Source organism: Ochotona curzoniae, unplaced genomic scaffold (genome assembly GCF_017591425.1).
Source record: "Ochotona curzoniae isolate NIBS_2020 unplaced genomic scaffold, NIBS_Ocur_1.0 scaffold_3208, whole genome shotgun sequence".
In the NCBI taxonomy this organism is placed as follows: domain Eukaryota; kingdom Metazoa; phylum Chordata; class Mammalia; order Lagomorpha; family Ochotonidae; genus Ochotona; species Ochotona curzoniae.
In genome coordinates this window covers 31,569,372-31,592,828 of record NW_024467106.1, presented here as the reverse complement: position 1 = coordinate 31,592,828, position 23,457 = coordinate 31,569,372, and the positions used below count along the sequence as shown (strand labels likewise).

Sequence of the window (23,457 nt, the reverse complement as noted above, 5' to 3'; positions counted from 1 at the left end):
GCATGGATGGCAGTGCAAGTGCGTTGCTTTGTTAAGTACAACACAATTGGTTTAGAGCCTGACTCTTGGGCTGTGGGAAGCTGCATCCTTCCCAATCTTCCTGGAGATGGGAGTTGGATGCTTTCTTTAGTATAAAGGATACATTTGGCTCAGAGGTTCCCATACCAGCTGTTACCTGTGCTGCAGGCTCTGCTGAAAACTGAAGCAAGGGGCCAGTGCATTGGTTCAACTGATGAATTGTCTACCTCCAAGTACCAGCATCCCGTATGGGCGCCAGTTCATTTCCTGGCCGTTCCACTTCTCATCCAATTCTCTGCTTGTTGCCTGAGAAAGCAATGGAGGCTGGCTAAAGGCCTTGGGACCCTGCACCCACATAGGAGATCTAAAAGAGACTTCTGACTCCTAGCTTAGGATTGACTCAGCTCTGGCCATTGCAGTCATTTGGGGAGCGAACCAGTGGATGGAAGATCTTTGTCTCTTGTTCTTGCTATAAAATCTGCCTTTCAAATGAAAATAAAGAACTCTTTAAAAATCTGAAGTAGGAAAGATAATGTTTCTGTCATACTCAGCAAGCAGTCAAGAACCGAGAGCTAGGTGTACGTGTTGCCCAGTCCCTCAAGCTCCTGCTCCTCCTCTCTCCGAGACTGCCCACTTCTGGCTTTGCAGAATCGATCCCCCTCACTTCCTTCTGCAGACCTAGCATGTCCTTCTCTCTGAGTTCTGTGACTTCCTTGGCATATCCAAGGACTCTTGTGCTTATATCTTGGAACAATGGTGTAGAACAGTCAGGTCTGAAGGCTGAATTCTTAAACAGAGACATTGAAACAGCAGGCTTTCCCTGTTTCTCTCTCTTCTCTCTCTCCCTAACGAGTATTTTTGAAACCAACAAAAATAAAGATGTTTACCCATGAATACCACCCCCATCTCACCCCGACTGAACCAAATACTCTTTTGAAGTTTGATTTTTTTTTTTATTTTTTAGAAAGTTATTGGGGCAGGTATTTGGCCCACAGTAAAGATGCCGTTAAGATGCTTGCATCCCACATTGGAATTACTAGGCCTGATACTCAACTTTGGCTCCCAATTGCTGTTTCCTGCTAGCACATGCTCTAGGAGGCAGCTGTGATGGCTGCAAGGACCAGGTTGTGGGAGATCTGGATTGCATTCGAGCTCCCAGCTTGGGAGAGAATACAGGGAGCAGACAGCCATCACAAGGACTTGGGGACTAAATCGGTTGGATGATAGTTCTCTCTCTCTCTTCCAACCCTACTCTCATTTCTGCTATTTCTCCCCCTCCCTCTCAGAAAATAATTTTTTGATTAAGGCCTCCTCTAACTTAAACAGAATTATTAGAATAGTGTAATGAACACCTATATATCCATTATCTTGTTTCAATTGTTTTCCACTTTCTAGAAGGGAGTTTGCAATGACTTCTTTTCAAGGAGTTTATAAGGTCTAGAATGCTCCAGGCTCTGACTACTGCTCCGCCACTGGCTCCGTAACAGGTGGAACTTGTTGGCTACTTGATTGTTCACCTGTTTTCGGATCCTTCGATCACCACAACATTCCTCTTGTTTCCTCTTACATGGATACTGATAAACCAAAAACTGTCTGTCAGACCCATCTGCTCACTTTGGGGACATAGGCGTCCACCTGGCTATTAGAGATGTTGTCAGTGAAGTTTTGGGTTTCGATCCTAGTTGTTCTTTCTTTTAATGGAGTAATTTGAGGAATATTTAAAAACCACATCACAACAGCCATCTTCCTCAGTTGGTTTTTTAAAACTTATTTGAAATAACTTTACAGTCACAGAAGGTCACAAAAAATAGAATTCTGTAAAATCTTCACTTATCTTCCTTCTATGGCCACCCACAACTGATGTTAAATGATCATTTTTAATGTCTTCTCCAGATACATGAGCTCCTCCAGGGTAGGGATTTCTTTAGCCTGGAGTTTGCCATTTTAAAAAAAAATATTTGCTTATTTGAAAAGCAGTGATAAGATAGAAAGAGAGAGAATCAAAGAAAGAAGAAGATCTATTGGTTCACTTTTCAAATGTCTAACTCAGTGTCTGAGCCGGAGTAAAGGCAGGAACTCCCTCTTTCCCTCCTTCCTCACCTCCTACACATGTGGCAGGGTCCTACATACTTGAGCTGTCCTCTGCTTCCTTCGTAGGCACGTTAGCTGATTAGCTGCACTGGGACCCAAGCAGTTGCAGCTTGAACTAGCATTCTGTGAGATGACAGTGTCACAAGTAGCACGCTACCTTGCTACACCACAAGGCTGGCTTGCTCGGATTTTTCCTGCTGAATATGAAGAATGACAGAGTGACTGGTACAGAGGGAAGCACAGGAACTAAAGAGTCAAAAAAAAAAAAAAAGACTGGACTTCACATCCTGGTCTTGGCAAATTACCCGATCTCAGTGAGTTTGCAAGGATATCTTAAGTGTGAAAAAATGAGATAATGCATATAGACTATCTGTATGATATTAATACATTCCTTTGTTGGCATAAAGGCCAATTGATCAGGAGCTAGGTCAAAGGGTCTAGTTGATTAGGCAGAAATGTTCACCGAATGTATGTATAAAAACCAGTGGAGCAGGTATTTCATATAGGCAAAGCAATGTAAGAAAAATGTACCAAGGAGGACAATCTTTCTCCTAATATTAATTATTTATTTGGTAAGAGGAAAAATAACAGTTTGGATAAGTGTTAGTTGGGAGGGTGATTGATGGAGAGACTTAAACATCTGGAGTAAAATATAGTGAGAGTTGCGGGTGTGAGCGAGATCACTCCAGACATGTGTAAGGTTTATTAAGGAGTCTTTGTTAACACGGCATCGCTAGCATTGGTCAGGAGGACACAGACATATAGGCGGAAACAACCCGTCTTTGTCAGCAGCATCACAGATCACATGTGAAGTTTGCACAGCCTCTAATTGTTTTTTTCTTCTTTTTTGATCTGGATACTTCTACAGGTCTCTTGCATTCACCACTTTGTCACCCTTAGAACTTCATTTTCTGTGGTTTCACGTCTAACTGCTCTTCACTCTGTGGCTCCAGAGTTGAGACAACTCTGCACAGACAACTGAAAAATGTACTTCATCCAAATGAGGTCACTGGAAATTCTGTGAGACCAGGGCTGGAAGAGACATCACCATCCCAAAGTAACCAGTGACACAAGGTATGTTCTAGCACTTGAGTATCTCCTAACTGGGAATTTTTTTTTAATTTAAGATTTATGTATTTATGGGAAAGGCAGAGATCTTTCATTTGTTGGTTCACTTCCCAAATCGCTGCAATGGCTGAAGTTGGACAAGTCCGAAGCCAGGAGCTTCTTATTGGTCTCCCATGTGGCTGCAAAGGCCCAAGCACTTGGGTCACCTTTTGCTGCTTTCCAAGACACATTACCAGGGAGCTGGATTGGAAGTGGAGCAGCCAGGACTTGAACTGACATGCTGGCCCCTGGGAATACCTGGGTACTTAGGCTTTACACGTTTTTCAAGATTGTTAATGTTCTGCCCATGTAATCTTTTCTGAGATGATTAAGGTGCCTATAAAGATATCTATAAAACTTACAATCTTGGGCCCGGTGCGGTGATGCAAGTGGTTAAGGTCCTCGCCTTGCACGCCCGGGAACTCATATGGGCACCGGTTCTAATCCCGGCAGCCCCACTTCCCTTCCAGCCCCCTGCCTGTGGCCCAGGAAAGCAGTCGAGGATGGCCCAAAGCTTTGGGAACCTGCACCCGCGTGGGAGACCTGGAAGAGGCTCCTGGCTTCGGATTGGCATAGCATCGGCCCATTGTGCTCACTTGGGGAGTGAATCATCGGATGGAAGATCTTCCTCTCTGTCTCTCCTTTCTGTATATCCGCCTTTCCAATAAAAAAAAAAAAAAACTTACAATCTTGGTTTATTCATACTTTGTGACTGAAGAGATCCATGAGAAACTGTTTAAAATAAGTAATACTTTCCAAGTTGTGTGATGGAGAGAAAGAAGGAGGAATAAAACCTTGTTTGTATAGCAAGCTCACTGGAGCTCCCTAGAGCGTAATTTTCTCAAGGTTTAGAAAATGTGAGTAGAGATGTACAATTAACAGGTATAAACAATTAATTCATTAATTGGTAAAGGAACCAATAAGGTGTTAAAGCCAGTTCACATAAAAAGTTAGGAGCTTCAGATGTGTATATTATTTAATAAAGAAACGTTAAGGTGAGGTTTCTGGATTGTATAAACAATAGTTAATATACTAAAGTGCAGTAAATCATACCCATTGGGGATATCTTTTCTAGTAGCTGTGAAATATTTGAATCTCTGGTTGAAAAGAAAATATATGATTAATCTCTTTTCTGAGGAGATATAAATAAAATATAATCTGATTTTAATTAAAGGTATAAGCCTTGAACTGCATTCAAATATCACCCAGGAGACAATGCTGTGGCATACAGGCTAAACCTCTGCCTGTGGTACCAGCATCCCATATTGTCATCAGTTCAAACCCCAGGCTTTAATCTGATCTAGCTCCCTGCTGGTGGCCTGGGAAGGTAGCCCTGCACACACATGAAAGACCCAGAAGAAGTTCTGAGCTCCTGACTTTGGACCAACCTAGGTATGGCCATTACAGCCATTTGGGGGAGTGAACCAGTGGATGGAATCTCTAGATAGATAGATATAGTTGAGAGGAATGCATGGCCATGTGGACCACCAGTTAGGGTGGGGAACCTCTGATCTCCATTTTTCTTCCTGTATCTGGGGAAAGTGGAGAGAGAAGGGGAGAAGGCCTCTCCCAAGAGCCCTACATCAGTAACCAGTACTGGGGAAGGCCACCTGATCTCATTCCAGGTTTCCCAATGTAGAACCTGTTATGAGAATACTGCTTACGTGATTTTGATAGTTCTGAGATGTTGTTGATTTCATTGCTCCAAGGTTGAGGAACTCCTTCCAAAGTCCATTGACTGACATAGTCCATCTTAGAGTCTCAATTTGCCCAGCTACTTGCCTGGGAGAACACACTGGTCCAGTCTGTCCCACACCTCATTCAGTTCTCATACCCGTCAATGGGCATTGGAGCCTAGCTCAACCAACTGACCCCCACTATCCAGCCCACACAAATGCTGGCAATTTTGAAATTGCCTGTTTAACCATCCCCTGTTTAGCCCATCCCTACCCCTGCTTCTCATGCTCACTGGTGGGAGCAGCAGCCCATCAGAAAGGATTCCACAATTTCCCTACTAGGCTCACTCTCAGCCCTGGATCTTGCACTTTCCAGGTGGTTCTGTGGTCTAATCTGACAGGATTTGCCCCTAGTCCTAGCACCTGCCAGTTGATGATGCAGCAAAGCCCAACCAGCCTGCACTTACTCTGGCTCATGCGTACACCAGTGGATATGGTTGCCTGGCTCTTCACCAAACCCAGCTCACATGCAAAAGAATGGGTATTGTAGCCTTGCCCAGGCTTGGTCTGGCCCCTGTTCCAGCTCTCATGCTCACCAATGGGTGCGGTGGCCTGGCAGGGGAACCCCTGCAGCTCCCCTGCTGGGTTTATCTCACATCCCAGTCTTTGTGTGCTAGTGGGAGCTATGGCCCAGACTGACATGGCTTGCCTCACCTGAGCATCCCACAGTGGGTGCTACAGCCCAGCTTGACCTGGCTCGCCTACAGTTCCAGCTCATGTTGGTGGGTAATGCAGTCCAGCCAAGCCCAGCAAGCCCCCAGCCCCATGTGAACTGGTGCGTGTTGTGGTCCAACCCAGCCCATCCTGTACCCTATCCTGGGTTTCAAATCTGCCATTGGATGTTATGAACTGACCCAGCCTGGCCCATCCCCAACCTGACCCACACTTGTGCTGGTTGGTTCTGTAACCTGGCTTTGTCTGGCCTAATTCCAGCCTTGGTTTTTCACTCTCCTGCAGAGATTGCATCCTGACAGAGGAGTTCCCCAAGCTCCTCTATCAGGTCACCTCCCAGTGGCAGATCTCATGCACTCAGATGGGACCTTGGCCCAACCTGATTTGGCCCACTGCCTGTTCTGGTAGGAACAACAGCCTTGCCTGACTGGCTGATACCCTTTCTGGCTCTTAGCATTGGTTGCTACAGCCCAGCCCTGCCTGATCTACCCCATGACCCAGTTCAGTGGGTGCAGAAACCTAGCCAAGTCTCTTGTACATCCACAGGTGCTGGAACCTAGCCCAATCTGGAATACCCCAGACTGAGTCCACACCCATTCAAAGGACACTGCAGCCATGTTCAGCCCTCTTTGCCACCCCCATTCTACCCTTTGTGCTCACTAGTGGGAACTGCATCCCAGCCAGTGTCCACTTAGCTCCCTGACCAGATCTGCTCCCAGCCACATGTGTTGCTCATGCCAGTGCTTCTTCCAACCCAGCCCTGAATAAACTATTACTTGGCTTTGCCATCAGATACTGGAGTCTGGCCTGGCCAACCCCAGTACCAACTCTCTCTGTTAGATGCTGCAGCCTAGCCCTGCTAAGCCTGCCCCCAACCCTGGCTTTCATACAAATTGGTAGGTGTAATAGCCTAGCCTAGTTTGGCATGGGACTCTATCATGGCTCTCACACATGCCAATGTGCTATGGTTTGGCCTGGTCCAGCCTGGTACGTCCCATACAAAGCCAACCCACACATCTACTGTCAAGTGAAACAGTTCTACCTGATGAATAGCCAGTCTGGAAGCACATGCTCACCAGTGGGAGCTATGTCCCAATAGGGAAGTTCCCCAAGTTCCCCCACCAGGTCCACTCCCAGACCCAGATCTCACATGTGCCAGCAGGTGAAGGCTCTTACCTGGCACAGTCTACCCCTCCTTTTTCTTTTCTTTTCTTTTTTTTTTTTTTTTTGCATTTGTGTGTGCTGGTGGATGTTGCAGCCTGGCTTACTCCACACACAATTCTTGAGTGTGCCTGTGGGTGTTGCAACCTGGACCAGCCTGACCTATTCCCAACCACAGTTCCCATGAGTGTTGGTGAGTTCCATGGTCATGCCTAGCTCAGCCTGTCACTACCCCAGCCCTCAAGCAAACCAGCTGGAATGACATTCCCACAGGGCTGAGCCCATGATTCCCCACAAAATCTTCTCCCATACCCGGTTCTCTCATGTGTTGGTGTCATGGCCCAGCCTAACATGACCCATCCCCTGCCCCAACATTCATTGGTGGGTACTGTGGTCGAGCCTTGCCAGGCAGGCCTCCATCTATAGGTTTTATGTATCTGTAGGAGTTGGTTGATACCAGTGAACCCAGCTCAGTTCTTCCATGTGGGCAGGTGTATTGGTTAACCCCAAAATGTCTTCTGGTTTCCCTCCAGCAAACCACTTGTTCTCAGCCCCCTCATTTACCCGTAAGAGTGCAATAGCCAGGTTGGTGGAAATCTCCCAGAAGTCACTCTATCTTTCAAATAAAAATAAATAAATAAATAAAATCTTTAAAATCTAGCATATCATCTTAGGAAATAGATTATTCTGGATTTCAGGGATCCAGCTCCAAATTTCTTAAGAACATGTTTGGGGCTCACTATAATAGCTACCTAATGGCTAAATCCTCATCTTGCATCTGCCAGGATCCCATATGGGTGCCAGTTTGTGTCCCAGCTGCTCCACTTCCCTTCCAGCTCCCTGCTTGTGGCCTGGGAAAGCAGTGGAGGATGACTCAACACTTTGGCATCCTGTACCCAGCGGGAGACCCAGAGGAAGCTCCTGGCTCTAGGCTTCAGATTGGCTCAGTTCTGGCAATTGGGACCACTTAGAGAGTGAACCAGCAGGCAGAAGATCTTTCTCTCTGTATATATGTCTTTCCAGTAAAAAATAAAATTAAGTTTTGAAAAAAAAATGTCTGAATGAAGGAATGTCAGCATGAAAAATTCTCATTCTGATTATTTTATTTCTATTACAGAAATTCCATGGAATTATAGTTGGTCTTACTCTGCAATGTCTGTGTCTGAGCTCCACAGTGAAAGCAAACACAATGAAGAAGGTAGATAAACTCAGGAGAAGGGGCCCAATTCTGTGTGTTCTTATCACTGGCTCTGAAAGTGTGTGTGTGTGTGTGTGTGTGTGTGTGTGTGTGTGAGTGAGAGAGAGAGAGAGAGAGACTGACCAATTGACCAATTAAGCTGCCAACCCATCAAATAATCAACCAGTAGAGGAAATACATTTTACAGAAGTAAATACTTTATACTTGCAATGCAGGCTTCACTGTTTTGTCATCTGATCACTGTAATCTTGAGTGGTTATAACATCACACATTTTTGTACTTTTACAATATTTGAAAGTTCACCAGGAAAGACAGTGTTCTCCTCTTTCTCCCCACCTTCCACAAGTGCCTCCTGCTAACAAGACGTGATCCATGTGGAAAGAAGATGCTGAAACAGAGTCATTCCTTGTGGCCTTTCTGTGGCCAGAATCAATGCATCTATGTATGTTACAGGAATGAATGCCATACGATTTTCACTCTGAGGCTCAAGATATTAAAGGGAGTTGGGGTAATCACATTCAACCCATCTTTCAGCATGGTGTGGCTTGACATGTTAAACAAAGTTTTAGTCATGAAATTTTGAAACCACAAACCAGAGTATAGTCATAGATTTAGAAGTGCAGAGATGAAATTAATTCACTGATTAAAGACCATACTCAGTCTTCTTTATTCTTTTGTCAATGAGCAGTCAACTGATCAGAAAGAGGAACTCAGTGAACCCCCAACCAAGGGAGAAGGGGGAGTCTTTGCCGCCTTTCAGGAGAGCTAAACAACAGAGCTCTTAGGAAAACAGGAGAATTGACAAATCCTCTTATGCTTTCTTATCAGCACAAAGTACAGAGATCAGAACATGTTAGGAAGTAGCAAGTTCCACAAAAATGAAAACCGTGAAAATGAAAATCATCTATGAAGTATGATTTGTTCAGAGCAGAAACTGTGGTGCAGCAAGTCAAACTGCTGCTTGCAAGCCCTCATCTCAGATGGGAGTGCCAATTCAGATCCTGGCTGCCCCACTTCTAATCGAGCTTCCTGCCAAAGCCCCTGGGGAGACACCACATGATGGCCCAAATAGTTGAGCCATGGGAAAGGCCTGGATGGAATTCCAGGCTCCTGGTCTTGGTCTGGTCCAGCCCTTGTCATTGCAGGCATTTGGGAAGCAACCAATGAGTGCCAGCCTCTCTGGGAGGTGCTGATAAAGACAATGGCAACAAAACCAGGCAGAATTCCCACTTTAATAGCCTGTTTGAATGAGGGACAGCATTAAGTAAGGGCACGGAGAAATGTCCAACACACTGTGTGTACAGCGAGAGTGGTGAAGGAAGGCTCACAGAGGAGACGTGACAGTCGAGAGCGTGGATTATGGAGCCATCTGGCCTGGCTCTGAACCCTAGCTCTACCCACTAACCATTTTCCCCTGGGAAAACTTCTGAACTCCTCTGGGCAATAGCTGCTTTCCTGTTAATGGGAAGTAATGATCATGCTGCAACACAGGTTGTTGGGAGCACTGAATGAGGAAAACTTGGGATAACATCTGCCACATGGTGGGAACACCTGGAAATGTCTATTTAAGACATAATCTAGGTAGAACTTGATGGTCTTTGGGGAAGGCAATTAAGAACTTCCATGTTTATAAATGTAGGCTATTTATAAAGTTTTTACCAAATAAAAGGTACAGAAACCAATTTTTTTCTTTCTGGCATAAATCCTTTCAGGTATGCTATCTTTTTTTTTTTTTTAACCAGTGAGTAACTGCTCCCAGGTCCACTGATTTTGGCCCATTCACCCAAGTTGACAAATGATGGTAGTAAACTTTGGCGGGTACCACTCTTCAGAATGATCTGAACTATTCTGTTTAGGAACTTAAAGTGTTTACTGCTTAGTTCTAGTAGCCTCCTTGTCTACCCTCTCCTTTCCTCTGCTATCTTCCTAATTCGGGTTTCCATCATTTCCAGGGTGGACTGCTGCACTGTCATTTATGTCATTTTTACATCCTGTTCCCCTCTAAGCCTATGATGATTTTTCTGAACTTTCAGTTTTATCATATTGTTTCTCTACTGCAAATGTTTCAAGGATCTGCTGTTAGCCACTAGATAAAACTCTAGGACATTAACCTAACTTTAAAGGCCTGATTTTAAATTGTTTGCTGCCTCTTTTAGATTCTTTATGTCTCGTTGTACAGTGTGGAGGTTGTGTGGACCTTGTGTTCCTGTCGGGCATTAGAGAGGGAGTGGCCCACACGCCCTCTGCAGCTCCAGGGCAAGCTACAACAAACCTAGGTGTGAGGGAGATGATGTTTCTTAAATGCTGCATGGTCCGCTGTGAGGAGTATAACAGGTGCCACCCCTCTGCCTAAAGGAGCACAAAGTGGCCAGTAGGTGAGGCCCAGGCTCTCAGTGCGGTGGTTGGCTGCCCGGAGTGATGTGATGATTCAGTGCCCCTATAGAAAGGCTGCAAGCGCTAGGAGAGAGGAGAGAACTCAGCTTGGAGGGCCTTTGCAACTGAGGACCCACTGTCATGCAAGAAGCACTGGCTGAGGTTCTACTCACAGAACTCCTTGCGTGCCTGCAGCTGATTAGTTATCAAAAAGAAAATGTCATTGTAACCAAGCACAGTTTAGAATCCCCAAAAAGTACTCTTCCAGCATTTTTCATGAATTTTAATAGTAGCTATAGCCATCATGCTGTACAATAGTTCTCTTGAATGTACTCCATCGACCTGAAGTTCTGTAACTTTTGACTGCTGTCTCTCCAGCCCCAAGCCCTCCACCATAGTATTTAGCTGAAAAAGATAAGGAAATTCTGTCATTCTTAACAATGAGAGTAAATCCAGAAGATATGATATGAAGTGACATAAGCCAAGCACAGAAAGATAAAAACCATGTGATCTCTGTCATAGGTGAAATCTAAAAAACTTAATATCATGATCTCTCCCTTAAAGGAGAAAGTTGGAATTATGAGCTTACTTTCAAAAAATCTGTGGAAAATTATTTTGGTGCAAAATATTTGAAACTGATGCTTAATTTTTATATGTATTTTTCCATGATTTTTTGAAGACCCCCATGGATCATGGATAAATATTTATAAATGAATTGAAAGTGAACTGTGGGACATGGTAGTTGACGAGCTGAATCAGAACCATATAATGTGGCTGTAAAAAAGCAAGTTGGTTCCTGGCCCCTTGCTTTAGCCATGCTTCATGCTATTCTTTATGAGGAACTGTCCTCTGGTGATTGGATTCCAGATGTCTCAGATATGCATTTTCTTATGCAACCAAGCCATATGGTCAATGAAGTCTGCCACCACCAATCATGTTTCAGATTGTGTTATTTGACTGCTGTAGGGTAACAAATTGTGGTCATTTAGGATCTAAGAGATTTCAGTGTCCCTAATGCAAACAAACAGGAACTAACATTGGCCAACTGCCTCTCCCTTTGCAGCTGTCCTCACTTTCCTATAGAGATGGGGAGAGCAAACATTCCTCACGGCCGTGGAGTGGCTTGGCCTCCTGGCCTGGAACTGCAAAAGGAGTCACTACTGAGTGCCCCTTCCTGGCTTGGGGACTTCAGGGGCTTGTCAGTTTGGAGATGAAGGAGAGAAGGCCCTACCCGATGCACTGCACACCAGAAGGTCTTCTCCCTGCTCCTCTTTGGTTAGCTGTATTGTCCCATTTGAAATTGATGCCCTTGGTGAATAAGGAAAAAATCAGCTTGGAGTCTCCTAAGCAGGGTTGTCCCCTGACCAACTGGTTTTCCTGTGCTTGCTCCCTCAGCCCTCTTCCTGGTTAGTTCTTTTCACTGTGGCACTATATGGTTCCAACTCCCACAGCCCATTTTGTCTTTTAGTCCCAGCCCTTTCCTTTTCTAGGCCAACTTCCATCCAGTCTTCTGTATCTTTCCACCCTGAGACCTGAGGTTAGCTGACATCATCGTTAGGAAAGAGCTGAGTCTCAAACCCTTGCATTTAAATGGGAATAGTAAGGGCATCCTTCCAGAAGCCACTGCTACTTTGGAATGTCTGGGACCTTCCCTTCCCAGACTGAGGTTTTTGTAGCCTTCCGTCTCCTCTGACAGGACCAGTGTAGTACAACCCTAGCACGTCGCTCAAAATTCAAAATCTGTTTGGGGCACAGAATCCCACATCTATGAACCTTACAGAAGCTCCTTAATGTAACATACAATAAAGAATGTTTCCTGAGTACCTTTGATCTCAGAAATCATGCAGGTGCTGTCTAGTTGCCATCCCATTTAGCCTTCTTAGGAGGATATAAGGTTGGCTTTGTCACCCCATTTTGTGCAGGAAAACCCTAGAGCCCAGAAAAGGAAAGTGACTTGCCCTTTCCCACAAGCCTCCTTTGTCACTTGCTGTCAGGAGGACAGGAAGAATTGCTGAATCACTGTCCTCTGTAACAGAAGAGGAAAGCTTTCTGGCACTCCAGTTTGTGCTCATGCTATTCGTAAGCCCTGGAGCATGTTGACTCAGTTTCTCTCCTCTAGTCTGAAAACTTGCTTCTGCCTTGTGATCTCTGGCACAACTGAGCGCCTCCGCTCCTGAAGTCCACCCTTGTCCTTTCTTCTGGATGGTTTCATAAACTGCTGGCTTAGCCACTTTATTTTTTCCTTGTCATTTCTGCTTTTCTTTCTTGAGGGACCTCCGGCTTTCTAACTCTTGATTCCGTTTCCGCTCTGGATAAACCGTCAACACGACATTCAGGTTTCCCTCATGTGCCGCCTGGCCAGACTGGGCCAAGGGTAGTTCCGCCCTCATCTAGCAGACTTAGTCTGTCTCCCTGGACTCAGGTTCCACGCTTAGGCTCCCAGTGTTCTTTGCTATCTGTTGCTTGACTCATCCCAAGGAGGGGCTTTGTTTTCAGTTGCTCAGTAGAGCCTGGGCTCCACATAGTCTCGGGACTGGAGAGAGAATGAATTTCTTACACCCAAATGGATTATTGGAGAAGCTTTTAAACCTTTGTTGTGTTAAAAGAAAGCCTCAATGATATATCTATGATTAGATTTCATAAAGAAAATTAAGCTGAATGTATTAAATATATCAGAAGTTATAAAATGTAACCATTTTAATAAATGGAGAATCTAAGCTGGTTTGTTGAGTATGGTTGGAGGAATAAATGACAAAAGTCATGAAAGAAGCTGATTTTCCCTGTCTAGGTGTTGGATAATCACAACATTGACAGAAATATTAATATTTTTCCAGTGCACTGCTTTAATTAGGTAGCTAGGGCTGGTGTTGTGGGATCACAACAGTGCGTTAAACCACCCCCATGATGCCAGCATTCCATATGAGCACTGCTTTGAGTCCTGGCTTCTCCACTTCTGATTAAGCTCCTTGCTAATGTTCCTGAAAAAACAGCAGAGGATGGCCGAAATGCTTTAGCCTCTGCCACACACATGGAAGACTCAAGTGGAACTTTAAGTACCTGGCTTTGGTTGGGCCCAGCCCTAGCTGTGGCCATTCAAGGGGTGAACCAGTACATGGAAACTCTGTGTATGTATGTGTATCTCCCCCTCTCTTTCTGTAACTTTGACTTTCAAATAAAAGCAAATGCAACTTTTGAAAAGTTGTACTTATTTATTTGAAAGTCAGAGATAGAGGTAGAGATCTTTTATCCACTAGTTCATTCACCAAATGTCCCCAGAGCCAGGGTGAGGAAAGGACCTGGAACTCGGTCCTAATCTCCTTCCACATGGGTGGCAGGAACCAAACAAATTGGGTCACCGTTTCTGTCTCTTGGGGTGTACATTCATGGGGACCTGGACTCAGCAATGGGGCTGGAGTCTAAATCCAGGTCCCTGCTATGCATCTGGGAATTCAGCAGAAGATGACCCAAGTTGTTAGGTCCCTGGTACCCATGTGGGAGACCCAGATTAAGTTCTTGGCTACTGGCTTTGGCCTGGTCCTGGGCTGGCCATTGTGACCATTTGGGAAGTGAACCATTACATGGAAGATCTTTCTCTGTTTCTCCTTCCTTTTCTATAACTCTACCTTTCAAGTAAATAACATTCATCTTAAAAAGGAGAACCTTTACACTTCAGTGATAAAAGACTCAAAAGACAAATAATCCAGTTAAAAATGGGGAGAGAAGACTAGATTATTTTTAAAGATTTATTTTACTTGAAAGTCAGTGTTTAGAGAAACAGAGGGAGTGACAGAAAGAGAGAGAGAGAGGGAGAGAGAGAGAGATCTTCCATCCACTGATTTGTTCCTGAAATGGTCACAGTGATCATAGCTGGGAGGATCTAAACTGGGAGCCTGGAGCTCTTCTGCATCTGTAGGCACCCAAGTATGTGGGCCATCTTCTTCTGCTTTCCCATTCCATAAGCTGGTAGCTGGATTGGAAGTAGATTAGCCAGGGCTAAAACTGGTGCTCATATGAGATGTTGATGTTACAGGTGGAGGATTAGCATGCTACACCACTGCACCAGCCTGAACAGTTTGTATTTAAAAATTTTAAGAAAAGCTGGACATGGTTCACTAGCTGTGACAAATATAGCAACATGAGATATAGGGGAATTTGGATGTGGTTTATAGAATTGACAAATACACTAATATAAGATGCTGATGATGAGCTGTGTGGAGGTAATATGGAAACTCCATGCCTTATCTCACAATTTTGTTTTGAATATTTAAAACTATTTGAAATAGAAAGTTTGAAAACAATCAAAAACTGGGCAAAGAATTTAAATAGACATTTCTTCACAGAAGAGAAATCACATACACACACAAAAATGCATAAAGGCAGACTCAGTGTCATTACTAGTTACTAGGGAAATGCAAATGAAAGTGACTATGAAATCCTACTTCACAAACCTACTGTGCTAAAATAAAAACAGTAGAAGGTGTCGGAGAGGATATGAAAAGGTTGGTAGCCCCATACATTGTGAATGGCAGTGTAAAATAGAACAGCTGTTGTGTAAAACCGTTTGGCAGTTACTCCACAAGTTAAGCATATAGTTCCAACTTGACCCATCGGTTCTACTCCTAAATTTATACCCAAGAGAAATGAACATGGTCATGAAAACCTGTACACCATGTTCAATTTTTGTTTACTTAAGAGGCAGAGAGAGAAAGACATGCAGAGAGAACTCCCACTCACTGGCTAATTCTTCAAATCCCAGCAGCTCTGACCAAAGCCAGGAGCCAGAAACTTGATCCAGTTCTCCCACATGAGCAGCAGGGACTCAGCTACTTGAGCCATTACCTGCTGCCTCCCAGAACGCACAGTGGAGAAAGCAGGAAGCAGGAATAGAGCCAGAACTTGACCCCGGTCACTCTGATACAGGATGCAAGTGAATGTACCACCTAGAAATTGCTGGAAGCTCCGAGGGTGGAAGATTTAGCAGCAGCATTAGCCTCGCTCTCCTCCAACAAGAATTACTTGGTACACACAGTTGACTTCCAGAGATGTAAATTCCATACCTGTGGAGTCAACCAAGTAAGATGTAAAATCTTTGAACAAAGAAATGAATCTGAACTGAATGTACACAGACCCCCTTTTTTCCTTGTCATTGTTCCCTTATTCCCATTATCCCCATTATTATTGTGTAACAATGATTTCTACAGCATGGGAACTGCACTAGGTATTATTATATGTAGTCTGGAGACTATTTAAAGCATACAGGAAGATTGTGAGGTTTTCTTGAAAATAGGAAACTTGAACCACCATGGATTTGGTATCTGAAAGGGGTCCTTCAATCAACCCTGCATGGATATTGAGTGTGTGTGTGGCAAGGGTGGGAGGGGGGAGGAATTATATTTTGTAGGATGAAGAGGCTGGCTATCTGTAATAGTTTGTAATATGTCTGGTGTGACAATTGTGTCATGCATGTGTGTTATCAGGTTCACTGCCACTACACTAAAATCTCTTGTGAGAGAAGACTGCTTGGTGCATTTGGTGATACAGTTGGGGTGGGCCATCCTGTCTCTTTGGGGACATCATTTAGAAGACACTAGAAACATTAGTGGGTGACAACTCAGGAGTAACTTGTCCTACTGCCTCCATTAAGCTCAAATGCTTAAGGGTTTCCATGACTGGATTTTGTGGAAACAAAAATCCCACCTTTTAAACTGGTATCCTTGGCAAGAAAGTGTGTGGATTAAGGAGCTGTATGAGCAATCCACATCCCCAGTGAATTCCAGAGGTTCATCCTTCCCAAACTTTCTCTCTCTCTCTCTCTCTTTTTTTCTCCCCAGAGGAAAAGAGGTATCTGAAAGCCAACAACATGGAAGTCAGTATATTTTTTGAGTATCCGGTGAGTATCCCACCTGTGGCCATTTCCAGTGGAACTCAGTGTTCCACATCACTGTTTGCCTTTGCTGAAGCAACAACAGATTTATGGTCCTTCTGAGTTCTCCAGCAGAGATCCTACTTCCTGACCAGCTCTAACACAAGGAGAAATGCCAGGAGCAGTCTGAGAACAATATCCAACCGGGGACCTTGGGTCAGGGGTGTGGCGTTTATACTTAACCTCCTGGAAAAGAGCTTCTATGGCCACTTCTTGGGGGAAAAATGGAAGCATATTCCCACAATTTCCTTGTTGCATTTTGGCATCCATCTATGACAATATGTATAGCCCTGTCTCGGGCATTTAATAGCAATGTTGTTTCCCATTATTAACCAGTTTCCTCTTGATGATTGTTTGAAGTGTGATCCTGAATGAACACTATTATATTACATACAATTTGATCCATTTGTATGAGTATATCTTGCAAGAGCTTCACAAGAGTCAGCTGGTTGATATCTATTGGCAGGTTGTTCTGTGAAAGGCTGATATCCATTGATGCTTCTGCCTAGAGCAGAGATTATCCATTTCTCCACATTTCCTGCTGAATGGGTTGCCAACCTCAGTCTTGTTTCTGCCAGGCTTTTAGATGAAAAATGGCATTTTGCTATCTATTTCCTTGTTTTTGAATGAAATTGACAATCTTTCATGCCAATTAGCCATTGTGTTTTTTTTTTAACAAAAATTCTCTATCTATGTCTTCTACTCAGTTCCTATTGGTTTGTTCATTTTTACTTATTTACTTAAGAATAAGTAAATCAGGCCTGGTGTAATGGCTCAACGGCTAAATCCTCACCTTGCAAGTGCAGGGATCTCATATGGATGCCAATTCTTGTCCTGGCTGCTCCACTTCCCATCCAGCTCCTTGCTTATGGCCTAGGAAAGCACTGGAGGATGGCTCAGTTTCTTGGGATCCTGCACCCACGTGGAAGGCCTGGAGGAACCTTCTGATTCCTGACTTTGAATCAGCTCAGCTGAGCTGTTGTAGCCATTTAGGGAGTGTACCAGCGGATGGAGGATTTTTCTCTCTGTCTTCCTTCTCTCCATAAACCTGATCTGCCATTCCAATAAAAAGAATAAATCTTTTAAAAAATAAGTAACTTATAAAAACATATGTATTTAAAAGCCATGCTCCAACTAATACGCCATCTTTGTCCATATCTGCTGCCTATTGCAATATATTTTTCTTTGTAAAATAGATTTATATTCTTATTTCCCCACTGTCTTATACCTGCCTTGTCTGCCCCCTACAGAGCCAATCCGCATGCCCACCGATAAATGAAGCAGCTTTCCTGGCCTGGCCAACACCCAGCCCTGATTCATGTGTCTTCATACAGTCCTGTATGGAGCAAGCAACATGGGCACTTTCAAATCCTCTGGGTCCCAAGAGGACATTTCTTCCTTCCCCTCCTCTGGATGGGAGCCTTTGGGGTCCTCTTCTCTTTCCTGAGGAGCCCAGGTCTTCTTTATGAAGCCTGGAAAGGCAGGAGCAGTTGGCCCTCAATTCAGTCTTGAGCTGTCATTTGTTTCCTTAATTGTGCTTGTTTGTGTTTACTCACAGAACAATACCATCAAGACCTCAAAATATAATGCTTTCAACTTCCTGCCCTTGAACCTATTTGAACAGTTTCAGAGATTGGCCAATGCTTACTTCCTCGTTTTGCTGTTCCTACAGGTATTGCCTTATGGAGCCTTTTCCACAGAGTGTTAGGTCTAGGGTCAGGTGGTGTCCTCAGCCTGTCCCTTCCTCCCCAAATTGTCTTCTGTCTTCAGGCAACAGAGAGATGCATGGCTGGTGTCTCAGGCCAGTATCTGAGGGTACTGGGTCATGGCTAATCAATGTGAATCCAGCCCATGTGACAGAGGAAAGAGACAGGCTTACTGACTCCCACAGTATGGCCACGGCTCAGCTTAACCACAGTAGGAGGCCATGGTTTCTTTATCTGGACCCCACCTGCAAACTTGCTCCTCAAGTCATGACATGCAGAAGTGTGGAGGAAGGGATGTTTTAGACTTCAGCACACTGGCACAGGAAAGGAAGCAGGGGCTGGTGGGTCCTCAAATAGGTGCTGCAGGGGTGCAGGAGAGTGTGTGGTTTTCCCGTCTCTACTCTCAGCATCCCACCCCATTAGCCATCATAAGGGGAGAAGTGGCCCTTTGCCACCATCAACCCAGAGAAGGCTCAGTCTGGGGCCAACAGCCTTTTCTTCTGTTTTCTCCTCTTGGGATATGCTTACTTACATTTGAGGGATTATTATAAAAGCTATGCTGTAACAGCAAGCAACTGGGACCAAAGATTTTGTCATGAACCCTCGGAGGAGAAAACAGCTGCAGGACTGGAGGGCTGGGGGCATGGGGAATGCACCATCCTTTAAACCTTCTAACATGGGCTTCTCTGCCTTCTCCTCTCACAGCTGATTCCACAGATCTCCTCCTTGGCGTGGTACACAACTGTGATACCCCTGGTGGTGGTGCTGTCCATAACAGGCGTGAAAGATGCCATCGATGACGTGGTGATGTGACTCCCTGGTCCCTTTGCTTGCCCCTAAGTTAGGTCTTGGCCCAAAGGACCTCCAGCAGCTACTCTAAGTGCTAAGCAGAAGTGCTGAGTGGAAGCATGGTCTCCTCTTTGTTTCCTTACCTAATCCAGGGTGATTGCCTCCGGGCCATCGTTGGTGGGTTTGGGCACAACCAGAAACAGAGCCTGAGAGGCCTGTCTACACCTCCAGCCTCCTGGGTCTCCTTCCCGCTTCTCTACCATACCCCTTCTTCCTTCTCTCTCCCCTGAGCTTTCCTGGGTTTTGCCCTCATCTTTCTTCTGTTCCCATGTGTGTTTGTGTGTGTATACTGTTCTTCCCTTGGTTCTCTGATCCCTCTTCCTCCTGTTGTTTTTCTTTCTTCCCTCTCTATATCCTTTCTTCTCCCCTCTCCCTATTTCCCTTTCCAACTTTCAGTTGTGTTAGGCATGCACAGCTAGGAACTGCAGGCTTATAGAAATGCAGGCAGAGGCCAGCACCTGGCCTTGGGAAGTGGAAGCAGATCACAGTGAGACCGTGTAGCCTCCATCTGCTGCTTTCAACACGCTGGCACAGGTGTCGTGGGTGCTGCCTCAGAACCCTGCCTGCTGGTGGGATTTGGGAAAACCAGTCCTGAAACCTGCTTGTGATTTCCTTAGAGAGCTCTGCTGACTCTGCCAGGATGGATTTGCAGGCTGCAATTCAACAGCATGTGTTCCTTTAAAAGTTAACTCTCTGAACACTTTCTATCTGGGTTATTCCTAGTAATAAGTTTATGTGTTAGACATGAGTCGGAATTCATTCATTCCCGTGAAAACAACTGGTTTAGAGCACAGTCACTTCAGGATAAATATTCAGACACTTTTAAAGCATAACAAATCAGGGTTCTCTTTGCCTGCTCTCAAATCTGCCATTTTCCCAGGGGAAATCTCAGCAGGAAGAAGTGCACAGGGATGCTGACATCGGGACATAGGTCATCTTTGCTCCCTTTCTGTTTGGTCTTAGAGTATTGACCTCTTTGCAAGTTGCCCAGCGGTTAGTGGTGGGGTGAGAGTCCTCTGCACCTGCCCAGGTGCCGCCCTCTGTTCTGTGTTCTGTCCTCGGCAGCCTTGGACACAGTTCTCACCCCTCTGGCCTTCTGCTGCTGAACAACTGGGAGTTTGTCCCATCCTTCTCCCCGGTTCTTTTTCCCTCCCCAGCTTCCCAGAGACAGTCAATTCCAGGCCTGGGTTCAGTGGTAGAAGGACTTCAGGGTAGCAGAGGGAAAAAAATTAGAGAAGGGGAGCTATATTTTTAACCTTCTAATTTCAGTATTCACATTCTAATGCTGCTTATTTCTAATCTGTTTATTTCCTGAACATTTTCTTATTTTCTTACATGACTTTTTTTGTATTCTTTAAAAAAATTTTTTTAATTGATTACATTGCATTATGTGACACAGTTTTATAGGCACTGTGATCCCCCCTCCACTCCCCAAAACCCGCCCCCTTTTCTTTTCTTTTTTCTTTCTTTCTTTTTTTTTTTTTTTAGAAAAGGCACAAAAACGACAACCAAGTCAACAACCGTTCTGTTCTGAAGCTGGTGGATGGCAGGTAAGCTCCTCTTTGGAAGCCACTGTAGGCAGGACCAGGCTGGGGGGCAGTGGCCTTTCTTCAAGCTTGACATGCTGCATCCTTTGGGGAAAGTAATTCAGGACAGGTGAAAGAACTGTGGGCAGCAGAAAGAAAAATGGTGTTTCTAGATCTTATCTAAGGATACCCTGGGCTTAGCACGTTGCTGCTGAGTCAACTTCCTCTTTTTTGAAAAAGCAAAAACAAACAGAAAAAACATTCTCCATATACCTTTCAAAATAAAAACATGAAGGTGTATATATATATACACACACATATATAAGCACTTAATATATGATAATATGATATTATTTTGCAAGCAACTGTTGCTAGTGTGTGGACAGCCGAAAGCATGAAGACCTCTGCCATTTGGTCATTATTGATTCTCACATGACCCACAGGCAACTCTACCAGCCTTTTGTCAGATCCTCTTTCCTGTTAACAATCTGTACAGTGTTGATGTTGACCCCATGTCTGCGATGTTTAGTCATAACTATCCAAAGGGTTGGCAGGAATGCATCCTGTATCGGGTAGAATAGGAAAGCAATCCTATGAGGTACAGTAAATTACTATAAGAGTTAATTTTAAAAAAAGCTAGCTAAAGCTTTCTGGAGGAGCTATGGGGAAGAATTAAATGTGAAGAAATTGGGCCTAGCGTGATAGCCTAGCTGCTGGATCTTTGCCTTGCATGCACTGGGATCCCATAAAAGTGCCAGTTGGTGTCTTGACTGCTCTATTTCCTTTCCAGCTCCCTGCTTGTGGCCTGGGAAAGTAGTGGAGGATGACCCAAAGTCTTGGAATCCTGCACCCACCTGGGACACCTGGAAGATGCTCCTGGCTTTCCCAGCTTCATATCGGCTCAGCTCCAGCCATTGTGGCCACTTGGATAGTCAACCAGTGGATGGAAGATCTTTCCTCTGTTTCTCTTTCTTTCTGTAAATCTGACTTTCCAATAAAAATAAACAAATCTTTTTATTTTTCAATAAGGAGAGATTGTGTGGAAGGGAAAGTGACACCATGAACAAAAGCATGATTTTAAGTACAAACCTGAGGGAATTTAAGATGGAGGGCCAGCCGTCTTCATGATGGCCCCTTAGAATTCCAGTAGCTATGATGTTTATCATGTAGTTCTCATACATTTGGGGCATTCAATACTGTTGTTTCTGCTGATTCCAACATTTTGTTGGTGTTTGCTCAATTGTTTTGAACTGTTGAAATTCTCTTAAGATACCACCCAAAAAGCCTGTAGAATCACCATGTCAGCCCTGGCAGTTTTTTTTTTTCCAATATGTATGTATTTATTTTTTAGAAAGCAGGATTACAGAGACAGAGAGGCAGAGAGGGAGAGCTTTCATCTGCTGTTTCACTCTCCAAATGACTGCAACAGCCAGGGATGGGCAAGGCCGAAGCCATGAGCCAGGAACTTCATTCAAGTCTCCCACATGGATGCAAGGGCCCAAGAATGTGAGCCATCCTCCTCTGTTTTCCCAGGCCATGGATCAGAAATGGATCAGAAATGGAGCAGCTAGGGAGCTGGATCAGAAATGGAGCAGCTAGGATTTAACTGGTGCCATTATGGGAATGCCGCCACTACAGGGAACAGCTTTACCCACTACACAACAGTGCTGGCCCTTAAGTAGGTTTTTTTTTTTAAATTTTAATTTTTTAATTTTTGTTTTTTAATTTTTTTTTATTTGTTAAGCTCCTATTTTCACTCATGATGCTGCCTAGTGTCCTGGCTTTGCAGGGGACTCTTAGGTGCAACCCCACTGCCTCTCGGGATATTAACGCTTTACCTCTCCCTGTGATGGGAGAGGCTGAAACCTGAGTCAGGTGATGATAGAAGCCCTGGCTCCTCCCTGATCCAGGGCAGGAACAGCTTTAGAGCATGCCTGGTGTCCTGGGCTTCACGGCTCTCCTCTCTCATGGCTCCTCACTGGACGTTAGGTACAGTCTTGTTTGTGAAGCATGTGGGCTGTATCTTATTCAGTATGTCTAAGTACAGGAAGCATCAGTACGTTCTAGAGCCCCCAGGAGGTACCATTCACATGCAATAGTGAATATAATGTGAACGGGCCCATTCAAAGCCAAGCTCTGCTTTCTTTAGCCTCTGACCATGTTTTCTAAACCACAACATATCATACAATGACTGGAAGTAAAAAATGTATTTATGGCACAATTGAGCATTTTAAGTTGGTAGGGTGTGGTGGCCTATCAGGCTAGTCCTCAGTCTGCAATACTGGCATGCCATATGGGTGTTGGTTCAAGTCCCAGCTATTCTAGTTCTTTTTTTAAAAAAGGTTTATTTTACTTTTATTGGAAAGTCAGATATCCAGAGAGGAGGAGAGACAGAGAGAAAGATCTTCCGTCCGATGATTCACTCCCCAAGCGAGCGCAATGGCCGATGCTATGCCGATCCGAAACCAGGATCCAGGAAATTCTTCCAGGTCTCCCACACGGGCACAGAGTCCCAAGGCCTCGGGCCGTCTTCTACTGCTTTCCTGCAAGTAGGGAGCTGGATGGGAAGTGGAGCTGCCAGGACCAGAACCAGTGCCTGCATGGGATCCCGGTGTGTTCAAGGCGAGGACCCCAGCCGCCAGGCCACACCATTGGGCTCAGATACTTCATTTCTGACCCAGGTCTCTGCCTGTGACCTGGGAAATCATCAGAAGATGACACAAGCCCTTGAACCTCTGCATCTAAGTGGGAAATCCAGAAGAAGCCTGGCTTTGGATCAACTCAACTCTGGCCTTTTGGGGGGTGAACCAGAGGCTGGAGGACCTGTCTTCTGTCTCTGCTCTTCTCTCTGAAAAACAACAGCAACAAGAACAACAAAAATGACCTTCAAAATAAATGTTCTTTAAAAATCAGTAGGGAATAATTCTCCCTTTTCCAAACCTGGACCATATCTTTTTCCCCTTAAATCATGTCCAGGAACAAATTATGAATAGTTTGACAGCTCCTAACATAGCGAAATAGTTTTAAAATTTCTAGGAGAAGCCAAAATCTCAAAGTCTTTGTTTTTCCAGGTTTTACTGGTGAAAATCATATTAGG

General features: G+C 44.6%; 1 protein-coding gene across 1 annotated transcript in view; it reads left to right on the top strand.

Annotated features, from left to right (window-relative positions):
• The first annotated feature begins 16,216 nt into the window (after positions 1-16,216).
• LOC121144949 (phospholipid-transporting ATPase FetA-like) overlaps positions 16,217-23,457 on the top strand; it is a 50,914-nt gene continuing 43,673 nt past the window's right edge. Inside the window, exons 1-4 of the mRNA XM_040963593.1 lie at positions 16,217-16,246; positions 17,838-17,951; positions 18,691-18,789; positions 20,323-20,384. Coding sequence (XP_040819527.1) covers positions 16,217-16,246; positions 17,838-17,951; positions 18,691-18,789; positions 20,323-20,384 — 305 coding nt within the window. The remainder of the gene's footprint in view (positions 16,247-17,837; positions 17,952-18,690; positions 18,790-20,322; positions 20,385-23,457) is intronic.